At 42.0% G+C, this 15304-nt stretch overlaps 1 protein-coding gene across 4 annotated transcripts in view; it reads right to left on the bottom strand.

The window, feature by feature from the left end:
* Window positions 1-10839: 10839 nt before the first annotated feature.
* TCAF1 (TRPM8 channel associated factor 1) overlaps window positions 10840-15304 on the bottom strand; it is a 44327-nt gene continuing 39862 nt past the window's right edge. For 2 of the 4 annotated variants that reach the window (XM_032304908.1, XM_032304907.1), the window contains exons 8-9: window positions 14754-15004; window positions 11623-12531 (exon numbers count right to left, since the gene is read on the bottom strand). In XM_032304908.1, the coding sequence (XP_032160799.1) occupies window positions 12522-12531; window positions 14754-15004 (261 nt within the window). In that variant the 3' untranslated portion in view covers window positions 11623-12521. Of the gene's footprint in view, window positions 12532-14727; window positions 15005-15304 lie in introns of all 4 variants that reach the window. The other 2 variants (XM_032304906.1, XM_032304905.1) reach the window with 2 other exon arrangements.

Raw genomic sequence — 15304 nt, 5'->3', positions numbered from 1 at the left:
TTACAAGGCTGCCCCCTGGTGGTCAGCACTTGCCCGTGCTCCCCGTGTGGGCGGAGAGTGGAAGCTGTCCCGGGAACTCAAGATGGAGAACTGGGTCCGCCAGTATAATAGAGATCAGTGCTACGGATATTCTTGCTCCAGGGTTTCCTTTAAGTTTATTCAACGCAACACTGCTTCCTATCAACGTGAGATTTCCTTCTAGAAAGAGACTCAGCCATCATTTGCCTAGAAAAGAATTTCAAAGAACCTCCAGACTATTCCAAATCCTCCACCCGACGACACCAAATACCCTGTTTCTGACTCTTCCCCAGGTTGCGACGCCACACTTACTTGTTGGAGCACCGATTACGTCGGTTTCTCTCATAGGCTCTCTTGCTGGGAGTGTAGCGTCTGTCCCCGCTGTGTCCACCATGGCTAGTTTCATTTCTGTCATGTAGTAGGCTCTGGTTGCTTAAGACGTAAACATGTGGTTGGATAAATGAATAAGCATCTGGAGAATGTTCAGGAGATGTCTGCTGAATTAGTAAATAACCGAGTCTTTGGAGGATGAGTGGAAATCTGTTTGGCAGGTGGAAGTCCAATGTGAGCTGAGTTCGTTGAATTCTTAGGTTTCAGACCAGGAAACAAGCCTTTGGGAAGGAAAGTGGAGTCAGACACTGGGGGAGTGGGTCAGGAGAGGGCCATGTCAAATGCTGACTTTAGGGAGGGGCTCTATGGTTTTAACCAGACTCTTCCTACATCACTGTCTTTATGGTAAAGTAGCACTCTTCTAGAAGGAGTCCTGAGAGTATTTTGGTGTTGATCTAATAGAAGAAAGGGCTTTAAACCAAGGTGGTTTTTCCAGGGCCAGAGGGCGAAAAGTACCTGTGGTCATCCAGGTGTCTGCCGTCTGGGAGCAGGAGTTGGCTGAAGAATGGAAACAGAACAGCATAGGAAACTGCATGACCATCCGTTTGTTTGTTTGTTTGTTTATTTCAAATTTTTAATTTAAATTCACTTTAGTTAGCATGGAGTGTATTATTATTTTCAGAGGTAGAATTCAGTGATTCAGCATTGTGTAGTGTTGTGACAGCCAGTGCTCATTCCATTGCGTGCCCTCCTTAATGCCCATCACCCAGTTACCCCATCCCCCCACCCACGTCCCCTCCAGCGACCCTCAGTTTGTTACCTACACTTAAGAGTCTTCTGTGGTTTTGGAAAACAGTGTGGAGATTCCTCAAGAAATTAAAAATAGAGCTTCCCTATGACCCTGCCATTGCACTACTGGGTATTTACCCCAAAGATACAGATGTAGTGAAAAGAAGGGCCAATGTTTAGAGCAGCAATGGCCATGGTCGCCAAACTGTGGAAAGATCCAAGATGCCCTTCAACGGACGAATGGATAAGGAAGATGTGGTCCATATACACTATGGAGTATTATGCCTCCATCAGAAAGGATGAATACCCAACTTTTGTAGCAACATGGACGGGACTGGAAGAGATTGTGCTGAGTGAAATAAGTCAAGCAGAGAGAGTCGAGAGTCAATTATCATATGGTTTCATTATTTGTGGAGCATAACAAATAGCATGGAGGACAAGGGGAGATGGAGAGGAGAAGGGAGTTGAGGGAAATTGGAAGGGGAGGTGAACCATGAGAGACTATGGACTCTGAAAAACAATCTGAGGGTTTTGAAGGGGCGAGGGGGTGGGAGGTTGGGGGAACCAGGTGGTGGGTATTGGAGAGGGCACGGATTGCATGGAGCACTGGTGTGGTGCAAAAACAAAGAATACTGTTACACTGAAAAGAAATTAAAAAAAAAAAAAAAGGAGTCTTCTGTGGTTTGCCTCCCTCTCTGTCTTTATCTTATTTTATTTTTCCTTCCCATCCCCCATGTTTGACTATTTTGCTTCTTAAATTCCACATAGGAGAGAACTCATATGGCATTTATCTTTCTCTGACTGCCTTATTTTGCTTAGCATGATACCTTCTGATTCCATCCACATCATTGCAGATGACAAGATTTCATTCTTATTGATGACTGAGTCATACCACATCTTCTTTATCCATTCATCTGTCAATGGACATCTGGGCTCTTTCCATCTTTTGGCTATTGTGAACATAGCTGCTATTTTCTTAAAGGTCCATTTAAGATGTAGCAAATGAAAGATGCTGGCCAGCATGGGTCTGACTGAAGGGTGTGCAGGTGCAGCCCTCAGACCCTTGCTACAACTTGGAGAAAAGAGAGACTCCTCCATGAAAGTCAGCATATTCTCATCGGGCCGGAGTTCTGTGAGGTGCTCTGGGAGATGAAATGGTCCTGCAGTCAGTAAATCTCAGAAGACAGTAGACGTGATAGAACTGTAATACCACTAGGATTTATGTAGGTATGAAAATGAGAAGGAGTGGTTTCTAGTCATCAGAGATGAACTTACAGGGAAGGGGGCGCTAACATTTAGCTTGGAAAAACATGAATGTTGTGTGCGGGCAGATAAGAGTGGAGGGCATTACACCATGAGACCACAGCATGGTCCACAGCATGGAGATGTCAGTGTGAAGTCTGATTTGACAAAAACATGCAAATGTTCACTGTGACTGAAACTTGGTAACAGCGATTGCAGGAGCGAATTAGGATGATATCCCAGGAGGCTGGATTGGAGTTTGTAGTCTGGAGGGAAGTTTTTAATAAATGCCAGGTAGTGGGTGCCTGGGTGGCTCAGTCCTTAAGCGTCTGCCTTTGGCTCAGGTCATGATCCCAGAGTCCTGGGATGGAGCCTAGCATCAGGCTCCCTGCTCAGCAGGAATCCTCTTTCTCCCTTTCCCACTCCCAGTGCTTCTGTTCCCTCTCTGGCTGTGTCTGTCTCTGTCAAATAAATAAATAAAATCTTAAAGAAAAAAAGAATGCCCGGTAGTAAACACTGAGGTTCCCTCTTCAGCATCTATTCCCTTCCTCACCTCTACTGTCCTTTCTAAGCAGATCCCAGTTTTGTTCAGATAATCTCCCTGACCCTTACAAGATCCAGTTGCAAGGGTAGGTATGTATTAGCTGAAGCCAAGCATGCTAGTCTCTCTCCTCCGTACTGCAATGACTGGCTCTTTCTGGGTCATCCAAAATAAATAAGCATGAACAATATGATACTTAATTGTCAGGCCTCAGCAAGAGGCATACACAAATCACAACTGTTCCTATTAACCTGTGGTACATCAGCCCATTTTCTTCAAGCAGACAAAAATGCTTGCAGTAATTCCACTTTCTCACTAAGCCAAATGCGGGGGTAACTTCATACATAAGCTTTCTGATTATGGGCTAGCATTAAGAGTCACGGGCTTTCTTCAGTTATTTTTAGTTATGAGTTAAACTTAATGTGGTCCCATATATCCTTTCCCTGAAGGGCCCCAAGAATCTGGAAGGGATTAGCCAGCGTCTAATTTAGGAATCGGGGTGGTTGAATCCACCTATGTGCATTTGCTGGGATGAGTCACTGGAGAGGTTTACTAAGTCACTAAGATGACCCAGAACAGGTGCCTACAGCTGTCTTAAGAGTAAGTACTGTGGTGGCCATGAGAGTGCTCTGCTCAGATCTCCAATTGCGGGAAGCGGGCATGTACTTGACAGACAGCCCCAGCTGGTGCCTCTGTATCCTGGTGCTGGGGCCATGCTGGGCCTCTCCTGGCTTCTCCTGGCTGGTGATTAAGGGGACTAAAGGGAGGAAGCAGGCCCATTTGTGGGAGAGCTGGGACTTTTCTGATGGGCGAGTGTGGTTGAGGGACTCCCTCCCACTGGCCTTGACGAGACTTTCTGAGACCTGCCTGCGGTGTGAGCCTTTCCTTCCCCGCTCCCTCCTTCATGAAAGGTACAACTACCTCAGTGTCTCTTGGCCCTCTCAGCCTCCTCTGGTCCCTCTCTTTTTTCTCTCAGGGATGTTTCCCTTAATAAATCTCTTGCACATCTGATCTCATCGTGGCATCTGCTCCTTGGAGGCTCCGGGCTAACACATATAGTGTTACAGTTAAATCTCCCGAAGCTCACGTGCTCAAGTGCACGTATTGAATTTGTGTTATAATGGCAGTGAAGAGGAACGTCATTCCCTTGAGAGCACTTAGAGAAGCCTCACCCACTACATTTTCATTCTTTGGTACATTTATGATAACCTTTGTTTAAATTACATGGTCTTTCTCTAGGGCAAGTTCCTGCCTGCCTGTCCATCTAAAGCAATGAAGCTATAGTTTGCTGCTGATGTTGACAGGTGGCCAGCGCTTAATCAAACTCAGGAAAGCTTTCATATTCTCCTTTGGTGTCTTTGTGGAATTAACCTGGAACTCTGTTTTCTTTTTGGATCAAAAGTGTACAGAACACATATGGTAGGAATGGGTAATATTGCCAAAAGGAACAAGCGAGGAGTTTTCTTTTGTTTCCAAACTTGTCCCATCTCCAGTTCAGACATAATGTTTGGTTTTTGACTGAAGAGTTCAGTTGTTTGGGAGCCAGAGGAGCTAACTTAGTCCAAGGCTGAGTGTGGATGTTTTTCTTCTGGCTCTGAAATATCAGAGCCACTGGGTAGGCACACAGCAGACCCAGTTTCTACAACTGCATGCACACCGGTGTGGTTTAGATGTCTTCACACACAAACCCACACATGTTGTCAGGATGTCAGAGGGGCTCGTGTTGGGAGTTGGGAGTGAGTGAAGGCCAATCTCTCAACAACAAAATTCCTACACAGAGTCTCAAAGCTCCTAGTCCTTTGGGACCAGCAACATTATTTTTTATGTTTCTTTATAACATAAACAATTATTTCCAAATAGATTATTCAGAGTTATATAACATCAAGGTCTTCCTTCTCAAGGCTTTTCATTTTATGCTGAGACTTGTGATCCAAGTGTCTCTTAATTTTGATTGAGGTTGAATTATGCAGCTTAATGAGGGAAGAGGGAAAATGGAGTAAGAAGCCAAGGATACCTGAAGCTATTTCTCATGACTCTCTGCACATTTGTCCTCATGGACAGCCATATGTAAGTCTGAGACCTCCATTGCTGTGCAAATTTAGTCAGTTGTTCCCACATCAGTTTTCTCCATATGAATGTGGTTCCAGATTCCACTTGCTACTGGGTCCATGACGCCATCATGAGGGGCCCAGAACTTAGAGGAACATCTTCATTCAGTACCTTTGGTAGAGGGCACAGCAACTGCTGAGATGAGCCCCTCTTACTCCTAAATTCCACAGGCAAAATCTCCTGTAAAGTGCAGGCTCCTTACCCAGCAGAGACCAACATGGGGCTCAATCTCATGACCCTTAGATCATGACCTGAGTCAAATGCTTGATCAGCGGGCCACCCAGGAGCCTCTATTTTTTTTCATTTTAATGTTCAAAGTGGAAATAAGTACTATGAGGGCAGATGTTTCATTTTGTTTATTATGTATTTCCCTCTGTAACAGGAACTGGCATTATAGTATCTGCTCAATAAATGTCGATTGAATGAATTTATAGGTGACCCAATGACCTGATTGGATGCCCAAATTTGGGACATGTATCTTAAAGATTTTATAAAAATTTTATGATTTTATGACTGTTTGGCAACATTTCCATGATCTTTTCATAAAAGAGGGCAGATAAAACATAAGGGATTTTAATTTAACTTGGAAAAGTATTTTCCTAGTGGCTTCAGCTAGTTTTTAGTGTTAAAAAATATTTAAAATTCAGTAAGGTCACAGATCTTTATTATCTTTTTTTTAATTTTTTTAATTTATTTTTTATTTTCAGCATAATAGTATTCATTATTTTTGCACCACACCCAGTGCTCCATGCAATCCATGCCCTCTCTAATACCCACCACCTGGTACCCCGACCTCCCACCCCTCGCCCCTTCAAAACCCTCAGATCTTTATTATCTTATTCCCTGTCTCACAGAGACTGTAAATGCAAAAGGGGGAGTTTGAGCACTGGAGAAAATAGTTTCTGATACCCCTTTTATCAAAGCATTATGTATCTAATGTATAGGCATCTATAGTTTCTGTTTTAAATTCCAGTTGTTGTTTTTTTTCTCCCCTGTATGGCTCAATTAGCAAGTGCATTTAAACAGATTGTGAAGATTAATGACTGTTGCATTATTCCTGCTAGGTAAAAGCAAACTGCTGCCCTCGTGCCTACTTTCTGTTCCTCCTGGGAACACTCAGGGATGGGGTGTTTCATCTGAGCAACACTCAGACGTGGGGATGTTTCAGACAGTAAGTAAGTGACCCATCAGTATTGACTTGTGGTCCCAACTTCATCTTGAATTAGAACCAAGGCTTCCTTCCAGTCTAGGGAAGCATTAGGGAGTCGCCCTTTTCAGGGGTCACTCTTGGGTACCTTGTGATATTAATTTTTTCCCTAATTTATCCCTGTGTTCAATCAAGAGGAATGCATATTTTCATATTGTATAGGAGGAACAGGGGCTCTTCATCCATTCTTTTGGGGTGAGAAAGAAAACAAAAGCAGCTGTGGACATGCAAGAGCTTGTCTGACACACTCACAGCGAGGCACTGTTATTCAATCCCCTGTGCATTAACAATTTATAGAACATCCACCTCAAACAAGAGCACTCTTGAGACCATGATGAAGCAAGACCAAAATGAGGTCCCTGGGCAACCACACAAGACCAAATCCCTCTTTCTTGTCTGAAATGAGGACCTGCTACTTTTTTCAGGAAACAATTATAGCTTTATGAGCACTTCAGTTAGCCCCACCAACAGATGAGATTTACTGAGATGATCATAGAGTTGCTTTTGCTTCCTTAGACTCTCCCCAAAATTATCCACCCAAAGCCCCAATTCTCTAGTAGTTCCTTTGAACACCATTTTACTGAGATGCCCAGTTCCTTGTGTTTAACCCTCGCTGCAATCTAACTTGTTGAACTATAGCTGTGTTGCTGGTGAGCTCTGGCTGGAGGGCAGGGATTCCATCATCTGTTATGATGTGGACATTCTCTGCACCCCATCCCATTAGACGCTCTTCTTTATTCAGTACCAGAGATCCACCCGGTGTTATCCGATGGTCGCTCCAACAGTACTGACACAACTCAGCTGTTTGCCTTTTTATAGTTTCATTTCAGTTTCCTATGAGGATTGAGATTTAAGTCCGCTCTGCATTTTGATTGTTCGCGACCAGTGGTCAAACTCACAGTGCCACAGGTTCTTGTGAATTAATGTCCAAAGCCTTGGTTGAGGCTTAGTATTGTTTCCTTGGTACCAGTTTGGTCTCAAGGCTGCTCTGACAGTGAGAACAAAAGGAGAAACTCGATGTTAAAACAAAAAACAAAAAGCAAAAAGTTGGCGTTGCCTCTCTCTCCAAATCTTGATAGAGGCTAAGGGAAGAGTTATGTACTCTTTCAGGTACCTGGCTCTTATTTAAAGCACAGACACTTTGTAGATAACAGGAAGAGGCATTGATATAACCCGTTACATTTACTTGGCCCTGGATTACAGGTTGTGTTGAGGAAGGGAGGGATGTCTTCTGTGTTTGTGCGGTCTCTTCTGGACTGTGTGAGCTCACTGTTTTTATGTTGTACCTTTGATCATTTTGCCCTCCTGGTTCCCACCCTTCCCCCTTACTGTCTGCCTCCCGCCTATGTTATTTCAGATCTCAAAGTATACTAAATAATTTTGGAACTCTGTGAAAATGAATTTTATGTCAAAATTTAGGCCATTCATGCAAAGAAATTTTTGGCATCTACATGTATTTCTTAATTATGTATGTTTGAATTGGTGGGGCTAACTGAAGTGCTCATAAAGCTATAATTGTTTCCTGAAAAAAGTAGCAGGTCCTCATTTCAGACAAGAAAGATGAATAGAAGTAACATGTAATGGCCCTCATGTACACATATTTGTATTAATATAATCCTTGGCTTCTGGTACTGTCATCATAGCACAATGCATGGTTTATTTTTAATTTACTCATTCATTTATTCCATTTCTTCTAATATACTGAATACCTATAAAACTAAACTTCCAACATGATGATAGAACATTAATAATAACTTACTCTACACAATCTTTCCTCACAAAGAAATGCTGCTTCTTTATAGTGTTCAAATCTACAAGAATCCAAATGTATCAAAAGAATTTCTATAGCTCTCTTGAATTGGATGTGGAGTGTGTGTCTGTGTGTGTGTGTGTGTAATTAGAAGATGTCTGAAAAGACAAGAACAGACTCTTCTTCAGTGAAGACAAACAAATGGCTAGAAAACACATGAAAAAATGTTCATCATCATTAGCCATCAGGGAAGTTGAAATCAAAATCACATTGAGATACCTCCTTACACCAGTTAGAATAGCAAAAATTAACAAGACAGTAAACATGTGTTGGAGAGGATGTGGAGGAAGGGGAACCCTCTTACACTGTTGGTGGGAATGCAAGTTGGTGCAGCCACTTTGGAAAACAGTGTGGAGATTCCTCATAAAATTAAAAATACAGCTACGCTATGACCCGGCAATTGCACTACTGGGTATTTACCCCAAAGATACAGATGTAGTGAAACAAAAGGCCATATGTACCCCAGTGTTCATAACATCAATGTCCACAATAGCCAAACTGTGGAAAGGGCCCTTCAACAGACGAATGCATGAAGATGTGGTCTATATATACAATGGAGTAATACTCAGCCATCAGAAAGGAGGAATACCGCTTTTTGCATCAATGTGGATAGGACTGGAGGAGATTATGCTGAGTGAAATAAATCAAGCAGAGAAAGCAAATTATCATGATTTCACTTACATGTGGAACATAAGAAATAACATTGAGGATATTAGGAGAAAGAAAGGAAAATTGAATTGGGGGAAATAGGAAGGGGAGACATGAGACTGTGGACTCCGAGAAACAAACTGAAGGTTTTAGAGGGGAGGTGGGTAGGGTGATGGGTGAGCCTCATGGTGGGTATTAAGGAGGGCACTTATTGTATGGAACACTGGATGTGGTGCATAAACAATGAATCTTGGAACACTGCATCAAACTAATGATGTATTCAATGGTGACTAACATAACACAATAAACAAACAAACAAAAAGAATATGTCTGAAAAGTAGAAGATCCTTGTCTACCACACTTGGAAGATTGACTTCAAGGATGAGTGTCAAAGAAAGAAATGTTTTTCAAAATGGAAGCTGAGCAGGGGACCAAAATCTTCAAAAGAATAAGCATAGATGTGATGTAGTCTTGAAAGAAGGGATAGCATGTGTTACTACTGTCAGCAAAAATAGTCAACATCTAAGACATTATTTGGTTATCTATTGGCTTGCTAAGCATACAGATTAGGAGAGGTTGGGATATCAGCTGGGCACATTGGTTTAGGGACTAAATATAGCAGAGTAATCTGTAAGGTCAGTATGTGAGAGCGTAAGGCCAGTATTCCTTAGGGAGCTCTATCTGGCCTTGGATTTGGACAATGGAAGAAAGTAAACAGACAGGGAAGGAAGAGCCACCAAGATACTACAAATAGCAAGACACAAGAAATCTGGGAGCCTAAAGATATCCCCTAGTTGACTGCTTATCCAAAATACGGTGGGACAGGAGGGGGTAAACAGCAGAAAGCAGATTATGATGTTCAGGCAAAGTGGCAAAGAACATAACAAGGAGACTGACCAGTGGATAGAAATCCTCGGACACCATCTGGTCTCATATAGAACTAAAACTTGCTAAAATTGTAAATGAATAAGAATGCAGGCAAACATACAAACCCATTATGATCTTGAAATGCTTCCTGGAATTGGGGCAAATATCATATACCTTTTTGGGAAAGAACACTGGTTGGCCAACTTCAGGCAACTCCTTTTCAGTGTTCTTCACTCAACAAGTATTAAAAATCTGCAGAGAGTAAGCTTAATCTCAGATACATGATGAGATCAGGGGCAGGCTTTGCTTTTTGTGGAACACATGAAGAATTGAGAACATGAAGTATGATTAGCTGGAAGATACTTAGTATGGCTAGAACCAGAGAGTAATGCGGAGATATGATGAACCTGGACACAGGTGGATCCCAATATTGGAAGGCATCATAAGCCATTTGAAGGATGTTGGTTGGGGCATATCTTAGTCAATATGAGGTCACTGGAGATTTTTATTTGAGTTTATTAAAAATTTTTCAAATACATGCACAAGGTAAAAAATTAAATAGTACAGGAGGACTTGAAATGAAAAACACAGTTTCCCACCCCACCCCTTTTAACCCTAGACCCATTTCCTAGAGGCAATGCATTTAACAATTTCTATTTTTAGATCTTCTGTTGACTAACTTGCTAACATTAAATAATATGTCTGGACAACAATTCTTGACTTATTAACTTTAGACAATCTTTAATAATTTCCCATTACAAAAGATAAGGATTTAACTGACACTACCCCTGACTTTCCTTTGCTTATCCTTTCCCAAATTTTTGATAGATACACCATTTTTAGACTTCTATTGATTTAATTTATAACTTTGGACAGTATACTATCCTCCAGTTCTTGTCCCATCAACTGCAGACTTTATCTTCTCATTCCTACTGTGACTATCTAAGCAGCCCCAGTCTTCCTGCCACTTCCCTTCCACAACCAGTTCTCAACCTCTTTCTGCTCTCATTTCTTAACTTATCAGAATTAATTATTTTCCATTTCAGTTCTGAACAAAACAGTAAGCCGTTCATGTCTGGTCTATAGGCTGATCAGAACACTGAATACCAACAAACAGCATCTGCATTACTTAGGCTAAGTAAATCGTGTTTAGTGAGAGCTGAGTAGGAACTAGGACATTTTCTCCCATACATATTCAGTGTTCATGAGCCTGTGCCACTTGTAAGGAGAGGTACCTACCGCCAATGTCCAACTGAGGCTCTTCTTACATCCTGTGAGTTTTTGTTGTTTCACAATTGGACCTGAATGTCTTGACACATTTCCATTTTCTTTTTGCTGAGTAAAGAATGTATGTCTCCATACTCTCAAACATTCCAGCTTCTCAAAGAAACTATGGAACAGAATGCACACTTTCTCCAAAGAGGCTGAGACGGTGTATTCTCATCTAAAATGGGTTGCTAAAATGACACATCCTGCTGGACAACTCTCACTCTAGAGTGAGACAGCCTGGGTGAGATGCATTGTTTTCTGGATTCTATATTTTCCTCTTTCCTTGGGTTTCTTTTTTATCTTGTCAGAGAACTTCTCAGTGTACTTCCTCAGAAAGGATTCGAAGTAGGTCGACTGAAAAGTTGCATGTCAGAAAATGTCTTTATTTTGACACTACTTGAGGCAATTTGGCTTGCAATAGTATTCCGAGTACAAAAATCTTCCATAAGCGATTGCTCCACTGGCTTCTAGCATTCAGTGTTGCTAATGAAAAATCTGCTGCCAGTCTATTTCTTATTCGTTTTTTGGATGAGCTAATGGTGATGACTTAACTTTATTTTCTCTGTGGACCCTTTTAATATCTTCCCTGTATACTTAATATTCCAGAAGTTCACAAGATTCTGTCTAGATACAGGTTTCATTGGGAACCCTCAATCTGGAGACTTAGTTCTTTTTGTTCTTCATTTTTTTCCATTTTACTTCCTCACCTATATTTTGTGTGTTCTCTTTTCCAGATAGTCCTAATGCTTAGATATTGATTGTCTAGATCTTTTCCTTTCCTCATTTTCTCTGCTATTTCTTTTTGTTCTATATCTAAGGGGCTTCCTTCAACTTTATTTTCCGGCCTGCCTATTGGATATTTTGGGCAGTTTAATTTCACTTTCAAGAGCTCTTTTTATTCTGTTTCTCCTTTGTTTGTAGCATTCTGAACTTGTCTTACAATTACACCTGCAATCTCTCTGAAGATACAGATTTTAAAGTTATTCTTTCCATGTTCACTTTTCAGGTCTCCAAATTCTAACTGGTCATTTTTCTTATCTGCTCCTCCCGTGTCCTCTCCCTTCAACCCCCGATGCCCAGAGACTGGGGGTTCCTAGCTGACTATTTGCATTTAAGAATCAAGTAATTGTTAACTGTTACAGGGGTTGGCATGGGTATCCCCTGCCAGTGTATGGTTGGGTCTGTTTCTCCAATAAGCCTCTTCTAGGACTAGAAGCACTTGGGTCACTTGAGCAGGGGTTTCCATAGTCAGAGAATTAGCTGATAGGCTAGGAGGTCACTTATTTCGACAAAAAGAGAAATTTTATTCTGGGACACCAACTCCTACCTCTCCTCAGGCAGTTTATTCAATTTCTATACAAACAATTACAAGAACAGTAGATTTTTAATGGATACCAATAATGGTCTGCCTCTGTTCTAAGCACAATGGTTGGGGCAGGGTAGGATTGGTTTCACTTTTACAACTGGTATAATTCTTTATAGACTTTTCAGGTGCTCACTTTTCTTTGGGATTATGTTGTTCAGATCAGCTTCTATCTGAAAGATACCTTCAGTCTTTCATTCATTGTCATGCTTCATCCTCTTTCTCTCTTTCAGAAATGTGTTGAGATGTTCTTCACTTATAATCAAATCTGTTCAGTTTTCTTTGCCGAGATGTTTTCACTTCTCTTTTGCATTTCTTGACTTCAATTTCAGTGGGGCCTGGGGAGGGAGGGGAGGTAAACTTATATGCTCAGTTCATCATCTTATAGTCAAAGTCCCACTGGAAGCATTAAAACAGGGGAGTGACATGAATAGCTTCCTATTTTAAAAAGGTCCCAGGGGCCATAATGCTAAAAATGAACTAAAGAGGGTCAGGGTGGATACAAACATTATTCTAGAGGACTAAGAATCTGATTTCCTTGCTGAGAACATGCAATGTCTGTTCTGGGAGTCAGGTGCTTTACCAAAATGACCCATCATTCAAATCCCAGTGCATTACTAGAATGCTTTCATGGTGCACTGGTGATGATAAATGAAACCTGAAGAAACAGGAATCTAAAAGACCTCATGATGCTAAAGTGGTCTCTGTCTTTGCAAAGTACCTTAGGAGCCTACCTCAAGTTCTTTCTTTGAACTGGCATTTGGGAGACTCAAAGGGACTTTCTGTTCTGGTAAAACTCGATGAGGGGTGAGTACAAGCAGGCAAAGAGCTGGCAAGTAGGGACATAAAGATCCTTCTGTTTGCTGGCTGGTCTCTTCACTGACTCATTTATTGTACATGCAGAGTACTGTAGTTACAAACACCCATTCTGTAATCAGAGTGCCCAGGTTCAAATCCCAGGTCTACTATCTATTGGCAGTGTAGACTTAGGCAATTTACTTGATCTCCACAAAACTCAGTTTACTTATTTCTAAAACGGGAGCAATAAATTTCCATCTCATAAGACTATTGTGAAGATTAAATTAAACAATCTATGTAAAAGAACGAGTATAGTATTTTGCATTGTAATCAAATAAAATTTTGGGTCAGTCTTATCCAGTTATCTGGTTCAGAAGTCAAGATTTCTCTCTGTGTGTGACTTTATCTGCCAAACTGGAAAGGAACTCTGGGCAGTGATAGGAATCTGTGTCACCATGGAAACATAAACACCACACCTAAGCCAGATGCCCATCGTTTCTAAAGACAAATGCTCTCCTAGATTTGTTCTGATTTTTCAAGTGACTCCCACTTCTGATTTAATCAAAGAAGGAATTCTACCTGAAAGATGGAATTGAATAAAGAGACCAAACTCCAAGTAGCTATTAAGACCCCCGTTATGAATTTAGAGCCTGTGGATCCTGTCGATCCTAGAGCTTATAAAGCAACAGACCCCAGTCCTTCCAGAAGCTGATGTATAAGGTGTAGGGTGGGATGGATGGGTCACATTGCGTCTGTGAATGCTCTCTAAAGGGGCAGTCTAGCTCTGAAATGCCTGATTAACGTTAATTAGTAATAACGGCAGCTGGCCTTTTCTCAATACCTACCAACAGCCAAGCACTGTTCTAATTCCTTTTAGAGGGAACTTAAATTTAATCCTCACAATAATTCTATGAAATAGATCCCATTTTATAAGGAGTTTGTCCAGAGTCATGTGACCAAGAGGTGGAAGAACCAGACTTTGGATGCAGGGAGTCTACTGTGAGAGATGATGGTCCTAACGTCCCAGCTGTGGCGAGAAGGGTTGTACTCAGCTCACTACTCTGTGGCCCAGCAGAACATACAAGAATCCCTCCATTCACAATCCTCTTCAGAACGATCAGTCTGAGTCTTCAGGACAACCCTGACAGGAAGGCATTTTTGTCCTCATCTCACACAGAAAGAAACGTGAGTAGAGAGAACAATGACTTTCCCAAGAGCTAATGGTAGCTGTGGGCTCTTTCTACTATACCAGACTGCTTTTCAAGCTCTTTGAGTACTGCCCAAGATACAGAATATCAAGGAACTGTCTGAGTATCCTGGTAAATTTGTGTTTCAGTGGATTCTATGGTCAGGTTTTTGGAAAAACTCATCAAAAAACAAAAGCCCAGAGAGTCCTCGGCAGGTCAGAATGAGCACCACCCCCAAGGGCCATGGCCCACAGTGGTGAACCAAGGGCTGGCATAGAAGCAGATGCCAAAGCTCTCAGAAACAGGCCAATATGGGGCCAGGAGGGAATCTGATAGCTGAGAGCAGAGGAATGAGACTCAAACAGAAGGTCTGTCTCCTAAGAAATTCTGATTCCCCATTTTGCTGTGTTCTTAACCCACTTTCTAGAGATGGAGCTATCAGGAATTAAGATATGGGGGCAATGAGCCAAGAGGGCAAGGCTAGAACCCTAAGAGACAGAGGTCGAGGAGTGAATCCCCATCTCTGCCTACCTCCCCAAACCTCTCTACCTGCCACCTCGCTGGGCACTCCTTACATCTGTGTGAGGAGGTATAATTTCATAATATTTTCCTTCCATTCAGGCAGATAGGCCAGGCTGGTAGCCACTTCCTTCTGGATAGGCCAGGCCCAGGCCTCAAAGAACGGAGCCAGATTCTTCTGCACTTGGTGGGAGAACATCTTCACCCACAGATTCATTTTGTCCACATTGTCTGTGGGCAAGTTGGTCTGGTTCCTATACTCAGTGAAGAGACGGATGAATGGCTCCCAACCAAAGGCCTCCTGTAGCTGGGGAGAGAAAGCAGCAGCAGAAAAAGACATTTAATCCACAGAAGGAAGTCCCAACAAACACTGTAATCAACAAATAGAATGTACTGAACCCCTAAAACACTGGCTTTATTTCTGTCAGTGGCCATCTCTGCAGCTCTCGCTGCTGGCCTCATGGGCTGCTCTCCCTGCCTTATCTCAGTAGCGCGTCTGATGGAGCACGGCACTCAGCCCAGAGCAGACACTCAAGAAAGGATGGCTGTGGAAACACCTGTTAGGATTATTAACAGTATTTACCACCGATGTCATTACTCATGTAGC

Source organism: Mustela erminea, chromosome 11 (assembly GCF_009829155.1).
Source record: "Mustela erminea isolate mMusErm1 chromosome 11, mMusErm1.Pri, whole genome shotgun sequence".
NCBI lineage: Eukaryota > Metazoa > Chordata > Mammalia > Carnivora > Mustelidae > Mustela > Mustela erminea.
The sequence above is the reverse complement of the archived record's forward strand: the minus strand, read 5'-3'. Positions and strand labels throughout refer to the sequence as shown.